The sequence below is a fragment of the Nyctereutes procyonoides genome, unplaced genomic scaffold (genome assembly GCF_905146905.1).
Source record: "Nyctereutes procyonoides isolate TBG_1078 unplaced genomic scaffold, NYPRO_anot_genome, whole genome shotgun sequence".
Taxonomy (NCBI): Eukaryota; Metazoa; Chordata; class Mammalia; order Carnivora; family Canidae; genus Nyctereutes; species Nyctereutes procyonoides.
Window position 1 is genome coordinate 18,945,366 of NW_026575047.1, and position 19,112 is coordinate 18,964,477.

At 40.6% G+C, this 19,112-nt stretch overlaps 1 protein-coding gene across 2 annotated transcripts in view; it reads right to left on the reverse strand.

Annotated features, from left to right (window-relative positions):
- UGDH (UDP-glucose 6-dehydrogenase) overlaps positions 1-18,191 on the reverse strand; it is a 30,974-nt gene extending 12,783 nt beyond the window's left edge. The window contains exons 1-3 of one of the 2 annotated variants that reach the window (XM_055326707.1): positions 17,921-18,191; positions 9,703-9,871; positions 1,749-1,850 (exon numbers count right to left, since the gene is read on the reverse strand). In XM_055326707.1, the coding sequence (XP_055182682.1) occupies positions 1,749-1,850; positions 9,703-9,864 (264 nt within the window). In that variant the 5' untranslated portion in view covers positions 9,865-9,871; positions 17,921-18,191. Of the gene's footprint in view, positions 1-1,748; positions 1,851-9,702; positions 9,872-13,433; positions 13,567-17,920 lie in introns of those variants that run through there. The other variant, XM_055326708.1, reaches the window with a different exon arrangement.
- Between the last annotated feature and the right edge of the window lie 921 nt (positions 18,192-19,112).

The window sequence follows — 19,112 nt, forward strand, 5'->3', positions numbered from 1 at the left end:
ATTATAGTATCATCTTCATCTTTTATGTGAATTTGATATTTTCCATAAGGAAAAGTGTATGACAAATACATTTTAAAAAGCTAGTCCAGAGAATAATGGGAAATAGATGCAAGTGATACAGTAATAAGTTACCATAACATTTATACACAGTAGCTTGGAAAGACTCACAGTAGCTCCAGCTAGATCTGCACAGAGGCAACTATAAAATTAATTGTCTGGCCAGACCACCCTAAAGTGGACTCTACTGCCTGAGAATAGATTCTCTTAAAAAAAATTTTTTTTTAATAGGAAATCCCCCTACTCACATCTGAGCTCTGGTTATCCAAAAGTTGGACTTAGATAATTTCTTGATTTTCTCCAAGTACCTAGTTATTCCAAAGTCTTTTCTCATTTTCTATGTCTTGTACCTTAACCTTCTCTAAGCTTTAAGTAGAGGATGGGTTGGCAAGTCACAGAAGCTGCACCAGTTTGTCTGAAGTAATTAAGAATGCTAAATGAGAGACTGAACTCATAACACTTTCACCACTGGCTTCATTACCACTTTCTTCTGGAGTTAACATACCTCTATAGTACTGCTTTTGTCTTATCAGTCCGAAAATAATCCCTAATTCAACAACTTATAATCAACAAAATGCATAATCAATTCAACAACATCTACCCTCTGGGGACCCTATGATGTTTCTTTCCTTTAGTTCATGGGACTCAGTCAAAGCCCAGACCACTGGCTTTCCCCTTTATTCTTCAAGGCTCTAAAGGTCTTGAATCGTGTAACTCAGTCTTAAGAGTATATATCCCATCACATACAGAATATTTGAGTAAATGGCTACGAGGACTGGTAAGAAGAAAAATATCTTGGTTCAAATATTAGATTACCAGAGTTACTCCCAAGCATTGGCTCTATTTTTTCATTACAAAGGTACAACAGGTTAGCCATATTATGAGTCAAAGGTGCCTGTGACTAGCCTGTCACCTAACCAATACAAGCCAAGTTGCAAAGAGTTCATTTAAAATGATTTCTGGTGGGGGAGCTGGCTGACTCAGCGGAGCATGAGACTCTTGACCTCATGTCAACTTTGAGCCTCATGTTGGGTGTAAAAATAAAATCTTAAAAAAGTTTTTTTAAAATAAGAAATAAAATGACTTTAGAACATAATTCATCTAGATAGGAGATACCCATAAGTTTGCACACACACTTTACCCGATTCTCTTTATCTCACCTCTACCAAGCAATGGTTAAAATCTTTTTTTTTTTAAGATTTTATTTATTCATGAGACACACAGAGAGAGAGAGAGAGACAGAGAGAGAGAGAGACAGAGAGGCAGAGACACAGGCAGAGGGAGGAAAAGCAGGCTCCATGGGAGCCCGACATGGGACTTGATCCCAGGTCTCCAGGATCAGGCCCTGGGCTAAAGGCGGTGCTAAACTGCCGAGCCACCTGGATGTCCCCAAGCAGTGGTTGAAACAAGAAATGATGAAATACATATATTATCACCACACTGGTCTCACACATTGTCAGCACTTCCTAATTTTAGGTCCCAGACTGAATTTTCTCCAAATTCTTTTGCTCAATGACTGGAAGTGACACGTTTGACCGGATGACTATGGGGTATGGTCAAGTGTTGGGCAAAGTGACAACCAAGATTCCACTGGACAAGTCTTGATACTCACGGATGACTATTAAAATACAATGAAACTCCTGTGTAGACAAGAATGTATTAGAACTCACACAGTGAAAGAAAATACTTACAGAAATAAATACAAGATCAGCTTCTTTAATGGCATCGTCAATATTGGTAGAAAAAAACAGATTCTTTCCTCGGCAGGATTCGACCACTTCTTTCAGTCCAGGCTAAAAAGAAAGAGTCGTGGTTACAGTTTACCAGTCATAGGAGACGACCTAAAAGTATAGAATTTTACGTGGTTATTTATTTATTTATTTATTTATTTATTTATTTATTTATTTATTTATTTTCATGAGAGACACAGAGAGAGAGAGAGAGAGAGAGAGAGGCAGAGACATAGGCAGAGGGAGATAGTTATATTTTAATTTAAAGGTCTAGACTTGCCCTCAAACAACACCTTTGTAGAGATATCTAAGATCACACAGCAAAGGCCAAAAGTGTACATTATGTAACAATGCTAAATAGAGCAAAGTTGGCCTTGCCACAGTAGTAGCACGGGCTCATTTCAATGTGTCATTGTTTACCATGTGCCTGATTGTTTTATAAGAGTTAACCATTACCTGAGTATCAACACAATTATCTGAAAATTCAAGGTCTTCTGTGATTTCAAGCAGACATTTGATTTTGCATCATCATTATGAATGCAGGTTCTTACCCCCAAGAATTCAAGTCATACAACTGGTTGTCAGTCAACATTTACTCTGTGCCTACATAGACATATATTTTTTCTAAGTCCTAATGTAAGACACATTTTCACTGAGAATTTTATTACTTTCCCCACAGTTTAATAGGAAATATAGTTACATTAAGAATATTGAGCTGTACAAAACCACCTAACAAGTATTCTTGTCTGAAAGAAGGAAAGGAAAGGAAAAGAAAGGGAAAAAAAAGAAAGGAAAAAAAGGAAAGGGAAAAGAAAAGGGAAAAGGAAAGGAAAGGAAAGGAAAGGAAAGGAAAGGAAAGGAAAGGAAAGATCAGATCTAAATCTGTTAAGATCAGTCCAATCAGCAAAATCCAGACTGAGAATTTTTTTTTAAAGATTTTATTTATTTATTCATGAGAGACACACACAGAGAGAGGCAGAGACACAGGCAGAGGGAGAAGCAGGCTCCATGCAGGGAGCCCGATGTGGGACTTGATCCCAGATCTCCAGGATCACGCCCTGGGCCGAAGGAGGTGCTAAACCACTGAGCCACCCCCGCTGCCCCTGAGACTGAGAATTTCTGTAGGATAAACAACCTGGTTTCTTCAACAAATAAACTGAAGAGAAAAACAGCTAAAAAGAGAAATTTTTAAAATTATGGTCTTAAAAGATACAAGTGATGCAAATGTAATTGTTCTTGCAATAGTTACAATGACCCCCATAACACCAAATTTGATGAATACGTCCCAGTCTTGATTTCTTCTGTATCTGGCATAATGGAGGGCTCATGCATTCATTCAGCAAATGTTAACAGAGTACTTATTATGTGCTAGTCACTGAGTTACTCATAAACAAAACATATACAGTTGACCTTTGACAACATAGATTTGAATTGTACAGGCCTGCTTATATGTGAATTTTTCTCAATACAGTACAGTACTGTAAATCTATTTTCTCTTATCATATTGTTTTCTTTTTAAAGTATTTTATTTATTTATTCATGAGAGACACAGAAAGAGAAGCAGAGACACAGGCAGAGGGAGAAACAGCCTCCCTGCAGGGAGCCTGTTGTGGGACTCAATCCCAGGACCCCGGGATCATGACCTGAGCCAAAGGCTCAACCACTGAGGCACCCAGGCATCCCTATTATAATTTTCTTAATAACACTTTCTTTTCTCTAGCTTACTTTATTGTAAGAATACAGTATATAACATAAGGTGGGTGCCCCTAGCCCCTACATTGTCAAGGGTCAACTGTACATCTTTATGGGGCTTGTACTACTAAAACTCTTCTGGGTTTTGGTTCACCTTTGATGAACTACTTTTCCTTGCTTCTCTATGGCATTTCCTTCTCCTATCATCAAACATTAAGAGTTTTTCTGGGTTCTGTCCTTGACTCATGCTCCGCTCTCTCTACAGACTCTTCTTGGGAGAGCTCATTTACTCTGATTTCAACTACTACCTGTATAATCCTAACTTTACATCTCGAGCCATGCATTATTTACTTACACTTTTGATATATATCCAACTGCTTCCTGAACATCTCTATTTGGATGTCCCAAAGCCTTTATAACTAAATAGGACCAAACAGAACTTGAAATTTCATTTCCCACTACCCTCCACAACATCCTACATCCTTGATCTAAATTAATGGCACAATCATGCACCCATCATCCAAACTGGAAACCTGGATATCTTTCTAGACTCCTTCTTCTCCTTCACCCTTCTTATATAATCAACAATCAAGTCCTGTCATTTTTCTTTCTAAATATTTTTCCAATTAGTCTAGTCTCAGAGCAGATGGAGGAGGCTGTGTACACAAAGAACATATTAAATACTATAATGACATATTATAGAATTCCCCTATCAGTGACCATGAGTTAAAATTAGTCACTAATAGGGACTTCCTGACCTGAAAACATGGTATTTACAATGAAAAATCAATGTCATTGATTTTTATAATTATCCTTGAGAACAAATACTTACTTAGTTGTATATTTTAAAATGCATTATAGGATACAGATTTACAAAAAAAAAAGTTGATTGCAAAGGTATCCAAGCTAGACATAAAAATATTCTTTTGCCTTGTCCAAGGTAGGTATGTATAAAGTTACAAGTAGTAACAACATGTATATGCTACTCAATAAAGCAATTCAGAGAGCAATGTGAATTCCAGTTAAACCTGTCATTTTTGGGGATCCCTGGGTGGCTCAGCAGTTTAGTGCTGGCCTTTGGCCCAGGGTGTGATCCTGGAGTCCCGGGATCAAGTCCCGGGATCAAGTCCCACATCAGGCTCCCTGCATGGAGCCTGCTTCTCCCTCTGCCTGTTGTGTCTCTGGCTCCCTCTCTCTCCATGTGTCTCTCATGAATAAATAAATAAAATCTTTAAAAAAAAAACTGTCATTTTTCTTTTATAGTTCTTCTCATTTGATGTTTCACCTAACATTTTACATCTCCAAGATGGCCAAGACAATGTAGAAGAATAGTTAATTTTACAACATAAAATTAAGAAGTAAAAATGGAACAAAAGCCTAACTCTGAAAATTGAATGGGTCACACAATTCATTACCTAAGTTGTTGCTTTTTTTAATGCAACGTTGTAGAAATTATTTTCTGACTTATAAATTCTTTAATTTATAAGGCATGTTTTAACAACTGATATCTTAGAAAGACACATGAAAATTAAAAGCCTAAATCATTTACCTGCTAAAAGGAAAATCATTTACTTGCTAAGATGATTTCTTCTAGAATTTTAAAGTAGCAGTGCCATGGGTTTTTTTTTTTTAAGGTTTTATTTATTCATGAGAGACACACACACACACACACACAGAGAGAGAGAGAGAGAGAGAGAGGCAGAGACACAGGCAGAGGGAGAAGCAGGCTCCATGCACCGGGAGCCCGACGTGGGACTCAATCCCCGATCTCCAGGATCACGCCCTTGGCAGAAGGCAGGTGCTAAACCACTGAGCCACCAGGCTGCCCCTAGTGCCATGTTTTTAACCAACAAAGCCAGTGGGTTTTGGAAAAAGATTTCATTTCTTTTGTAGGCTACACTAAATAGTGCAAAACTAAAATAACTGTTTACAGTATATATAATTTTTTGGAATAGACAAATTAAAAATGAGATAGGGATGCTTGGCTGGCTCAGCTGGTAGAGCATGCCACTCTTAATTTGGGGGTAGCCCCATGTTGGGTGTAGAGATTACTTATTTAAAAAAAAGAGAGAGAGAGAGATAAAAATAAGACTTTAAAAGCTAAATAGTAGGATGCCTGGTGGCTCAGCAGTTTATCTCCTGCTTTTGGCCCAGGGGGTGATCCCAAGTTCCAGGATCGAGTCCCACATCGGGCTCCCTGCATGGAGCCTGCTTCTCCCTCTGCTTCTCTCTCTGTGTGTCTCTCATTAATAAATAAATAAATAAAATAAAATATTAAAAAATAAATAAATAAAAGCTAAATAGTTGGGGAACCTGGGTGGCTCAGTCAGTTAAGCATCTGCCTTCAGCTCAGGTCATGATCCCAGGCCTGGGATTGAGAGCCCCAAATCTGGCTCCCTACTCAGTGGGAAGCCTGCTTCTCTCTCTCTCCCTCTGCCGTTCATGCTTTCTCTCACATGCTCTCTCTCAAATAAATAAATTTTAAAAAGCTAAATAGTTATAACCATTAAATAAAGCCAGTATAATGAGATTTCAGGGTTTTGAGAACTCAGACATTGATTCTAATGAGCACAGTGCTACCTAGACTTTTCAAATCTTTTACATTCTCTATAAAGAGATTTAAAGGAAGAAAACTATTTATGAAACAAAGGTATCAAAAATAATACTTCTGTTTCTTTGTTTATAAATTGAGAAGAAACAAGTATGATATGGAAAAGAAATTTTAGATCTTAACTTTCTCAATCTAACTATGTGTCCCAACTGGATTCAATATCAATGTAGAAGATACTATTTCAAATTTAAAGCAGTAAAGTCTTAGGAAGAAGAGTTTCAGATTTCAATTAATATAACTAGTAATACCAACAATAAGAATCTGGCTAGGGAACATGCCTGACCAATTAATTTTTTTGTTTTCTCCAAGAAAAATCTCTAATTCCAATATATTACAGTTTGTATTTTTTAAGACTTATTTATTTCATTTTATTTTAAGACTTATTTATTTTGGGGGGAAGAGAGAATCTTTAAGCAGACTCTCCCACGCTGGGCTGTCTCATGACGCTGTGATCACTACCCGAGCCAAAACCAAGAGTTGGATACTCAACCAACTGAGCCATCCAGGTGCCTCAGTTTGTACTTTTTCTAATTCAGAATACCTTTGTTTTTTGTTTTTAAGTAAAATTTTTATTGAAGTAAAACACTACATAAAATTGCATATACATTAGTATAGAAAAATGTACAGCTCAATTTCCATAAGTGAAAATTACACTTATTTGTACACTTGTGTACCACTCACTATCTGTGATGAGTGGTTGCATTACAAGTGGTTACAGAAGTGTAACCACTATCTGTAATGAGAATTAGAACATAACATTAAATCAGAACCTGCAGTTTGCCCTCTCCTAGTTACTACCACAGCCCAAATCAATACCATGCTGAATTCTATCATCAGAGATCAATTTGCTTATATTTGAACTTTATACAAATAGAATTATACAATATGTACTACTTTGTGTCTGGCAGCATATTACTTCGGGGAGAATTTAACCATGCATGTAGGAGTAGTTTCCTTGATTTTCTTTTTCTTTTCTTTTCTTTTCTTTTTTTTTTTTTAGTTTCCTTGATTTTCAATGCAGTATAGTATTTTATTGCAGGATTATGCTATAATTTATGTATCCATTCCAATGCTGATTAACATTTAAGGTTGTTTCCCATTTGAGTCTATTATGAATAGCACTGTTAATACCTGTTTTGGTGCACATTAAGAATGCATTTCTGTTGGATATACACTTACAAATGGAATTGTTCAATCAGACTACCCATATTTTCAGCTTTAGTAAATACTGCCAAGGGGCAGCCCCGGTGGCGCAGCAGTTTAGCGCTGTCTGCAGTCCGGGGTGTGATCCTGGAGAACTGGGATCGAGTCCCACATCAGGCTCCTTGCATGGAGCCTGCTTCTCCCTCTGCCTGTGTCTCTGCCTCTCTCTCTCTCTCTCTGTGTGTCTCTCATGAATAAATAAATAAAATCTTAAAAAAAAAAAAGGTGCAGACAGGAATGACAGGGTTGGTGGATTAGCCAGGCAACAATTTACATGATGCATTTAAAAAAAAAAAAAAAGTAAATACTGCCAAGCAGTTATGAAACTGGCTATAGCAGACTACATTCTGACAGCAGTGTATAAAATTCCAGTTGCTCTAAATCTTTGTCAACAACACTTAGTATTGTCAGTAGTAGTAATTTTAGCCATTCTGGTGGGTGCCCTTTGTTTCTGATGACTGGAGTACACTACTGGCAGAATTAATTAATGATTGTATATAAATACAGCTTGTTGGGTTTCAGCTTACTTACAGCCCTTTTATGGATATCAGAATTATAAAACTCTTTTATTATCTTTCAAAATAATTTTTTTTTAAGATTTTATTTATTCATGAAAGACACAGATAGAGAGGCAGAGACACAGACAGAGGAGAAGCAGGCTCCATGCAGGAAGCCCGATGTGGGACTCGATCCCGCGACTCCAGGATCACGCCCTGGGCTGAAGGCAGGCACCAAACTGCTGAGCCACCCAGGGATCCCTCCAAAATGTTATGGGTTTTTTTGTTTGTTTGTTTGTTTGTTTTTTAAGATTTTATTTATTTATTCATAGACAAAGAGAGAGAGGCAGAGACACAGACAGAGGGAAAAGCAGGCTCCATGCAGGGAGCCCGATATGGGACTCGATCCCTGGTCTCCAGGATCACGCCCGGGGCTGCAGGCGGCGCCAAACCGCTGCGCCACGGGGGCAGCCCCCTCCAAAATGTTTTTAAAAATTCCTCCAAAACCAAATCTATTGGTAATAACAGGAAAGGAAATGCTATAGCACTAAAGTAATTTAAAGAACTATTATGGGGGGTAGGGAGGGAGGGTGCCTAGGTAGTTCTGTCAGTGAAGCAACAGACTCTTGGTTTTGGCTAGGATGACGTCGTGGTATCGGAGTCATGGAATTGGGCCTGTGTTGGACTCTGCAATGAGTGTCGAATCTGATTCTCCCATCTCTCTCTCTCTCTCTTTCTCTCAAATAAATAAAAATCTTTAGAGAACTATTCTAGGTAGTTTGGTAGAAAAAGAAAGGGTAAAGTACAAAGAGAAGGTACCACACATACAGAGGTTATTTATTTATTTTTATTCCAAGTCTGATTCAGATAGGAATAAATCCATGATATTGGATAGCTACTACTTATGGGTGCTTTTTCATGGATTTCTATATTTTATATGCCTATCAAAATATTGATAGGGTTGAGACTTCCCTTCCAAAGGACTAACACATTTAAATACTATGGTTAAGCAACTGACTCGATTTCCGCTCAGCTCATGATCTCAGGGTCATGAGACAGGAGCCCCAAGTCGGGGTCCCCACTCAGTGGGGAATCGGCTTCAGTTTCTCTCCCTATCCCTCTGTCCCTCTCTTTGCTCACGCTCTTTCTCTAAAATAAATTAGTAAATATTATAAAGACAGAGTATGGTTGATAACAGTCTTACAAATAACAAAGCTTTCCTGAAGGAAAAAAGAATATATTAATGCTGGAAAAAACTGCTACCATCAAATTTTCAAATGCTTCTCTGCTAGGTTTCAAAAGCATAATATCATGAACTCATTTTACAATGAATTTTTAAAAAATGGGATCCACATAGCTTAATAAAATAGTTGAAGCATATTTTCCTAACTATACAATATCTTAATTCACAGAAATTTTGAAATTCTAATTAAACAAATTTGCAATACCAACCACTAGATATAAAAGACATCAGTTATCCACTCATGGCTTACCTGATATGAGTACAGTACAATAACCCCCAAATATAATGGACTTATATGAATTAATATTAAAAACATCAAGTTTTATTATTTTCTTAAAATTCTAAAATTTTACTATTACAATATGATAACCACATTAACAAAATTAGAAAATTAATTAATATGAGAAAATAGAGAAAAGAAAAAAAATACCCATATTTTCACTGCACTAATGTAACCATTATTAATATTCTAATATATTTCTTCCCAGTCATTTTCCCTGGGCATATCTGACATAATTATAGTTGTAATGTCCATAACATTGTGTATCTAGATTTCTCATTTAATTTCTTTGCAGTAGCAGTCATAGATTTTTACATTAATAGTATATTTAATAAAAACAGTAAGAAAACAAAGAACGTAAGAACAAAGAGTTGTTTAAAATAGTTTACCTCATAAATAGGAAGTGTAGGAGAGTTCCACGCATTAATTCTAGATTCATTGACGTCAACAACTGTTACCCTGATTTCAGGGCACATATGAGCGATGACACTACATGTAGGTCCTCCAACATAGCCCGCACCAATGCAACAGATCTTCTTAATTTCAAACATGATTAAACTAGAAGAAAAGCAGTAAGACTGTTCTATTGAAAATAGAAAATTTAAAGAAATCACATTGCACATTTATCACACTTCATAAAAACTGTCAAGGTGACAGATATCTGGAAAGATTTCCTGCATTCACACCATTAAGAATTATTAAAAGTGCGAAAATATATAACATTCCAATTGGAATGTCTGTTCTAGTTTGCATTAGCATAAAACATGAGGAAAAAAAGTAACTGATATTACTGAAGAAATGCCACAAAGATTATAATGATCTAATATTCAAAAATTCAAAGAAGAAAATAAAAGCTTACTTGGGTCTCTAAGGCCACTCGGGTAACTTTGATTGCTGAGGAAAAATGCAAGGGTGACTACACCAGGGCAATTCTTGCTTAAATAAATGTCGGTGTACAAAGGTCAGCCTATGGCAGGTTTAGATTAACGTGACAGATATTAAAACACATGATAGGTAATAAGATTAGTTTGAAAGTCCAGAATTGACCTCTGTGATTATATTCCCTATACAATTTGGCTTCAGTAGTTTATTTTTAGGTACTTGACAATGATCTTAAACTCCATTTCAACTTTAATCAGAAACTATGAGATGGTTAAAGGAAAGTAATTTCAGTTAACAAAACTGTTACACAGATTTTGATGGGTTTTCAAAAGCCATTTAGGTGAACTGATTCACACTAATCAAATGACAAGGTACTGATTTATATATAAGAATATCAGTTTATTCATTATAATGAGAACAAAAACTATCAAACTGATCAGACTCTTAGAATTTTAGTCCTTGCCAAGACCTCAGATATCATCTAATCTAATCCATTCATGGATTCCCAAGAGAAGGAAATTGGTAATCAGAGAGTTTAAGAATTTGCTAATATATTCCTGCATGGATCAAAGAAGATACTACAGAAGGCTAATCTCATTACAATGCCTGGCAAGCACAACCCTATTGTGAAAAAAAGATACACAAGCCACATAATTCAGATGATCCAATTCCCTTAAGTCTGAATCTGTATTAAACCAAACAATGTTCTAATTACTGATTTTCTGGGTAGACTTCCCTACTGGAAAAGAATGAGCTGAACAACCCATACAAGTATCTTGGTCTTGAGGAAACAACGTATCTTGGTATGAAATCCCAGAAATTTGGTAAAAATATAAGCAAAATTTGGAATCTATTGATTCTACAAAAGAAAGCAATATTCTTAGTGATACACATACAAAGAAATTTTTAAAATCTATCTTTTTGCTTTTTTTTAAGATTTTATTTATTTATTCATGAGAGACACACATAGATAGAGGCAGAGACAGGCAGAGGGAGAAGCAGGCTCCATGCAGGGAGCTCATCGTGGGACTCAATCCCGGGACTCCAGGATCGTGCCCTGGGCCAAAGGCAGGTGTTAAACCACTGAGCCACCCAGGAATCCCCTATTTAATGTATTCTTAAGACCTATTCCACTCCCTTCTATTTTTTATTTTTATTTTTTTCTGTTTCTGGTAAAACTCCGTCTCTTTTTTAGAAGCAGTTACACTGTATTCCATTATGTGGATGTACCTACCAGAAAATATTAAAACCATGCTAAATCTGGTAGATTCTATTTACTTTTTTTTTTTTTTAAGTAGGCTTCAAGCCCAATGTGGGGCTTGAACTCATGACCCTGAGACCAAGAGTTGCACACTCTACTGTCTGAGTAAGCCAGGAGCCCCTGGTAGGTCCTCTCTTTAATAATCCAGAATTCAGGTTGTACTACAAAGCTGTGGTCATCAAGACAGTGTGGTACTGGCACAAAAACAGACACATAGATCAATGGAACAGAATAGAGAACCCAGAAGTGGACCCTGAACTTTATGGTCAACTAATATTCGATAAAGGAGGAAAGACGATCCATTGGAAGAAAGTCTCTTCAATAAATGGTGCTGGGAAAATTGGACATCCACATGCAGAAGAATGAAACTAGACCACTCTCTTGCACCATACACAAAGATAAACTCAAAATGGATGAAAGATCTAAATGTGAGACAAGATTCCATCAAAATCCTAGAGGAGAACACAGGCAACACCCTTTTTGAAATCGGCCACAGTAACTTCTTGCAAGATACATCCACGAAGGCAAAAGAAACAAAAGCAAAAATGAACTATTGGGACTTCATCAAGATAAGAAGCTTTTGCACAGCAAAGGATACAGTCAACAAAACTCAAAGACAGCCTACAGAATGGGAGAAGATATTTGCAAATGACATATCAGATAAAGGGCTAGTTTCCAAGATCTATAAAGAACTTATTAAACTCAACACCAAAGAAACAAACAATCCAATCATGAAATGGGCAAAAGACATGAAGAGAAATCTCACAGAGGAAGACATAGACATGGCCAACATGCACATGAGAAAATGCTCTGCATCACTTGCCATCAGGGAAATACAAATCAAAACCACAATGAGATACCACCTCACACCAGTGAGAATGGGGAACATTAACAAGGCAGGAAACCACAGATGTTGGAGAGGATGCGGAGAAAAGGGAACCCTCTTACACTGTTGTTGGGAATGTGAACTGGTGCAGCCACTCTGGAAAACTGTGTGGAGGTTCCTCAAAGAGTTAAAAACAGACCTGCCCTACGACCCAGCAATTGCACTGTTGGGGATTTACCCCAAAGATTCAGATGCAATGAAACGCCGAGACACCTGCACCCCGATGTTTATAGCAGCAATGTCCACAGTAGCCAAACTGTGGAAGGAGCCTCGGTGTCCATTGAAAGATGAATGGATAAAGAAGATGTGGTTTATGTATACAATTCTTCAGCCATCAGAAACGACAAATACCCACCATTTGCTTCAACGTGGATGGAACTGGAGGGTATTATGCTGAGTGAAGTAAGTCAATCGGAGAGGGACAAACATTGTATGTTCTCATTCATTTGGGGAATATAAATAATAGTGAAAGGGAATATAAGGGAAGGGAGAAGAAATGTGTGGGAAATATCAGAAAGGGAGACAGAACATAAAGACTCCTAACTCTGGGAAACGAACTAGGGGTGGTGGAAGGGGAGGAGGGCAGGGCGTGGGGGTGAATGGGTGATGGGCACTGAGGGGGTACTTGACGGGATGAGCACTGGGTGTTATTCTTCTGTATGTTGGTAAATTGAACACCGATAAAAAATAAATTTATTATAAAAAAATAAATAAATAAAAAACAAGGCCCCTTTTCTAGTGAAAAAAAAAATCTAAATAAATGGGTTAAGAGTACCCTATTATCACTTGTGAAGCCGCACAAACATGATATTCCTATTAAACTTCTCGGGTTCCAAAATTAACCCCGGCAAAAATACTGATCCTAACAAAATTTACTTTTGGCAACCATTCGTCTTCCATTTCTTTACCCTTCTTCTACTCTTCAGTTCTGCCTTTTACTCCTTTCCAGGCCTCAAGTGTCCTGTACACAAGAAAAAAGAGAACTTTCTAGGGGGAAAGGACTGCACTGGGATTGCCTCGAGGTTAAAGCTCAGGGGAATGTTCTAAAAAAGCTCCCACCTGTGGGACAGCTGAGCCTAGAACATGCTTACCATAGATGTATCTCCAGCACTCGCTGCCACTGTCCCCACGGCTACAGTAGAAAGGGCTTGGCATCGGGTTTCAGAAACATTGCTTCAGCTTGTTTCAGGGCTAGTCCTTTGTTCCCTTTCATGAAAAATTAATATTCCCAATTTAAGGGTCTACCTGTGGGCACAGCAGAGAATATGGCCCCTAGATATAAGCCCTGACACTCAAGAATTCAACATTTAAGGAAAAATTCAGCTGAAAAATATTTATTAAACACTCAACTATGTTGCAGCCACTAATGTTCTATGTACCGTGGATACAATAGTGAACAGACAGGTACAGGGATCCAATAGGGAACAGACAGGTATAGTTCCTACTCTTACATAGAGCACAAAACAAAATAATGGCAGCTGTGATACATTGTGTATAAAGGAAATAAATATGTAGGTGGAGAGGGAGAGACTGAATATGGGGAAAGAACTATTTTAGATAGGGTAGTTAAAGGACTCTCTGTGAAGGTGACTCTTAAACTGACTTAAAAGATGAAAAGGAAGGGCGTCTGGGTGGCTCAGTCAGTTAGGTAACTGACTCTTGATTTCGGCTCAGGGCATGATGTCAGGGTCTTGAGATCAAGCCCCTCATTAGGCTCCATACTCAGCATAGTCTGCTTGAGATTCTCTCTCTCCCTCTCTCAAATAAATAGTCTTTTTAAAAAAAAAAAAAAGAGAGAGAGGGAGAGCGCACACACAGAACAGGGAGAAGCAGACTCCCTGCTGAACAGGGAGCCCCATATGGGATTCAATCCCAGGATCCTGGGACCATGACCTGAGCCAAAGGCAGACGCTTAACTGACTAAGCCATCCAGGTGCCCCACTAAATAAAATCTTAAAAAAAAAAAAAAAAAAAAGATGAAATGGAATTTGTCACACTCAAGTAACATATAAGGCAGTATAACCAATTAAATGACAAAATGAGTACTAAAGTCCAGAGGCGGAAAAAAAAAAAAAGAAGGTATCTACATCAAGGGAAATGTAGAATTTCAACCTGGCCTAAAGAATAAATAGGGTATAGAAAGAAAAGGTAAGTGGGGGAGAACATTCCAGATTTAAAAAATAGTAAGGACTCATATACAGAAATGAGTCCAAAGTGAGGAGATCAGCCTAGTTGGAGAAAAATATCAGTATTAAGAAGTGGTAAGAGGTAATGACTGCCTTGTAGAGCAGAAATGAATTTAAAGTGGGTCTTAAATGCCCCTTTCAGGGAAGCATGTCCAGGACAGTTCAGGAGGCTACAATTCAATACCTTAAGGCAACATAATTAAAAGTAACCATAACAATCAACAACATTTGTGTAGCTAAAATCTAATAAACTCCACTGAAGAAAAAAACAATTGGGGGGGGGGATCAGCCTGTAGCTTGGGAAGAGGGAGTTAAAGACAAGAATGAAGAATGATGTGTTTAGGGGATCCCTGGGTGGCTCAGCGGTTTAGCGCCTGCCTTTGGCCCAGGGCGAGATCCTGGAGTCCTGGGATCGAGTCCGGCGTCGGGCTCCCAGCACAGAGCCTGCTTCTCCCTCTGCCTGTGTCTCTGCCTCTCTCTCTTTCTATGTCTATCATGAATAAATAAATAAATCTTAAAAAAAAAGTATGATGTGTTTATTTCAACAGAGTCTAGAGAAGACTGACACAGAATCTGGAAGTCAGAAGTGTTCTGGTTTCAGAGAGGTGGGGGAAGAACACGCTTTCCCAATGCTTAGATGGCATGTTCTCTGAAGATTCTTTGCTCTGATTCTACTCTCCCCTATGAATTCAGATTCCCAGGAATCATAATACTGGAAAGGGATGACACAGATTTGAGATAGAAGTGTTCCAGGAACTGCAATAAAATTTCCCTACTGTAATATCAAAGTTTCATTCTAGTGAAACCATTAGTCTCTTATGAGTTTAATCACATAAGCTAACATCTAAAGCGTCATTAACTCTGGGTCCAAGGAGGAAAAAAAAAATTCTGCCTTCCAGATCTTCGAAGCTGATGATTAAGTTCTGAACTGTGATGAACCTAAAGAACTATCACACTGTAACACCCTTGCTGAGCAGCTAGCCAGCCTCTCTAATGACGACCAATATATCTGGAATACCTAAAAAGTAGAATTTCAAAGTATTTTTTTTAAATTTTTTTTTAATTTTTTATTTATTTATGATAGTCACACAGAGAGAGAGAGAGAGGCAGAGACACAGGCAGAGGGAGAAGCAGGCTCCATGCACCAGGAGCCTGATGTGGGATTCGATCCCGGGTCTCCAGGATCGGGCCCTGGGCCAAAGGCAGGCGCCAAACCGCTGCGCCACCCAGGGATCCCTCAAAGTATTTTTGGACCAGAGGATCTGTTGGGGTTACCATTTAATCCGACAGCCAAGAGGTTATAACATTCTTATATAAACATAGACTGAATGTTTACATGATGCCACTCTTGGGTTAAAGGAGTTTATAGTTTAATAAAGTGCTCCCAGGCAAACAGTTCTTATCTGCTGCTCTTCCCTCAGCACTTAGAACAGTAGGCTCTCAATAAATGCTAATTGAATGAATGAGTAACTCTCCATTAGGGCTTGTTTGAGATGAAGACTGTTATTTGAAAAATCTTTAGCTCAGACGGCTGATCATTGCATTTTTGCTGAAATTGTGCAGAACACCATCATCCTTTTTTTATGCAGAACTTTGGCATGTCTTCCCAGAGTCACTTCTTATCCACCTTGCTTGCCAGGCTGTATTCAGCTTGCCTTACATTTAGCAGCCAGGGCAAACCACTGATGGACCTATATTATAGAATTGTGTGTGTTTTGGGGTGTTCCTGTGGTTCTATTTCACATGAAGTGTGGCTTGTAGATGATAATGGGAAAATTACTGAAGAACTGTGCAAGTCCCAATAAATCATTACTTGGATGTTTCAATAAAATCTTTCAGTCTTTATATGGAGCTTGATACAGTATTAATAATATACTTTGCTCAACACAGATGTCTTCTGATTCCATATTGAATTTCTACTTTTATGTACCTTCTGACCCTCTGCTGTGCTGTCAGGGAAATGGGAATGTTTGCTTACTCAATGTGTCAGTTTGAAATGAGTTTTTAACCTCCATATTTTGGGAAAATCTCAACAAACCAAGCTGTTCCAAAACTACTCTTCATCTAAAGTTTTATAAATTCAGATGAAGATTTCAACCTAAAAGATGTGGCTAACAAATAGTGAAGGTCCTATTACAATCTAAACTAAATATAATCTCTCCGTCCCCACCCCACCCCTCTTCCCGTATACTCTGCATCATCACCCAGGAGCTAAGGCAATGGATGTTGTAGTTGGATACATCAACTTCAAGCACATCACCTTAGTCTTTTACAAAAACTAGACACTAACAGACGGCTGACCGGGGAAAAAGATTTAACCAGTGAGAAAGGCAGTGTTAATGTTACATCTAAAGGGCCTCCTATGAAGCTGTGGAAATAACAAGAGGGAAGATGAAGTATGCATATTAGTTACAGATTCTATGTTTAAAAAAGGAGTATAGTAAGGGGAGAAGAAATGAGACCCTTTCAATCAGGGCTGTCTCCCGCTTACCTTAATTAACTAGATGCGGGTACTAACAAGCGCATCTCACAGCAGACAGTAAGCGCTTTCATTTCCAGAACCCCCCTGAAAAAACAGACCCGTCTACTGTTCTCCATTTCACAGGGCATTTGAAGAAACTCAAAGACTCACTGTGTCTTTGCGGGCAGTCAGTGGACAGCTATGCCTCTGTATATCCACGAAAAGCTCCCTACCCGTGAATCCCTCTTTTCAATATACCAGCATTTTCAAGCCTACTCGGTTATCTTCCTGTGCATACAAGTATGCTCTTTCACGGTCAGCACCCAAGGCAGGCCTTCCCTGACATGAAGCACAGCAATTCTATGGTGTGGCGGCCAACAATGGATTCCAGGACAGCCCATGCAGATGTCACGATGGCAGTGTCTTAGGATTTCGCCCTCCAAAAGGGCTTTCTGGCTTGGTTTTCTCTTTAGTTTCTTAAGAAGGGAGGCCAGTGACCGGAGGAAAGCAGCAGCTCCCCAGGTGAGCAGACTAACCACAAACAAAAGACCAGGACTCGGAGACCAAAATGGGGTCCCTAATCGGAGGACCGCTTCCCTCGGTGGACGTTCGGCTTCCTGGGGGGAAATCTCATTTGTTTCAAGTCAGAAAGTGGGGGAAAAGCAGAAAGAGGAGCGGCTGGAAGACTCGTGAGTATAGAATAAAAAGACCGAGCTAGGCCATCCTCAGGGCAGCGACCCAAAAGGCGATTCCCGCCCAGAGCCCAGAGGAGGAGACCGAGGTGGTGAGACCCCGCGCCGCGGACCCAGCGCAGAGCGCGACTGGGAGCAGCGCGCACTCCCCCGCCCGCCCCGCCCCGCCCCCTCCACGCCCGCCGGCACCCGGGACCTTCCCGACCCCGCGGCGGGGCCAGCCCGGGAAAGGAGCTCACCCGTTTCCAGGCACCGAGCGCAGCGGCTGCTCCGGTCCCGACCGCTCGGACAGCTCCTCGCTGTGGGCCGCGCTGCAGCAGCTTCTGCACGCTCGCCCTGCCCCGCCTGACCTCCGCTCCCTGCACGCCCCTCCCTCAGGCCGCCACGCACTGCACCCAGAGTCCCGGGCCTGAGCCCGTATTTAAAGGATTCGGCCCGAGAAGGCGGAGGCTTCATTCCCCCGAAGCCAGGCCCTCCAGGTCTCTACCCTCCACCGCATCCCTGCTCCTCCTCCCGCCACGCTAGGCCCGGGCCCGCCCCTATTTCCTGCGAGCCCCAGGGGCGGGGCGAGGGGGGCGGGGCTAGGCGGAGCTAGGGGGAGGCTCCGCCCCTGGCCGAGCCTGGACGAATCGGCTCGGGCCAGCTCAGCGGTCCCGCCCCTTCCGCGAGCGGCACTGGGCGGAGCTACGTGCCCGGCGAGTCCGCGGACAGCCGTGGGGCGGGGCTCCAGGTGCAGCTAGGCCGGGGTCGGGGGTCCGCGGCCGCCCGAACCCCATGGCTTGTGGTCTGGCCCCGCTTCCCTCCCTATGTCCCGGTCCAGGCAGACAGACAGTCGGCGCTGAGGTGATGCCGCGTGCGCGACAGGTCGGCCATAATCCAGGGACTGCGGGGGTACTGGGCCGGCTGCGGCCCCAGGGGACCGGAAGGTCTCGGCCCCCTTTCCGGTCCCCGCAGCACCCCCGAGGGCCCACCGCGTCTTCCCGGCAGGTCAGTGCGCCCGGCCGCACACTCCCTCCCACGCCCTCCCGGCCCGCCGCGGCCCAAGGTTTAGTCAGGTCCCTCCCCTCGTCACTTCTGGGAAGGAGGCGCCTTGCGTTAGTGGGATGCTGAGCCCTGTCATGACTGGACCGGTTAGTGCCTCCGCGCTGAGCCCGGAAGGAGACCCATGACACCCACGCCCTCCAGTCGTATTTTCCAGAGAGAGTCCTGCCAAATTCGGAGTCTGGCTTGTCTGTGCTGAGAGTCTGCAACATGCAACTTCCGTGTATGAGGAAGGGTAAAATTCATGTATGGAGACTGCCCGTTGTTGTTGTCTTTTTTTTAAGATTTATTTATTTATTTATGATATATATATAGAGAGAGAAAGGCAGAGACAGGAGGAGGGAGAAGCAGGCTCCATGCGGGAAGCCCCATGTGGGACACGCCCCAGCA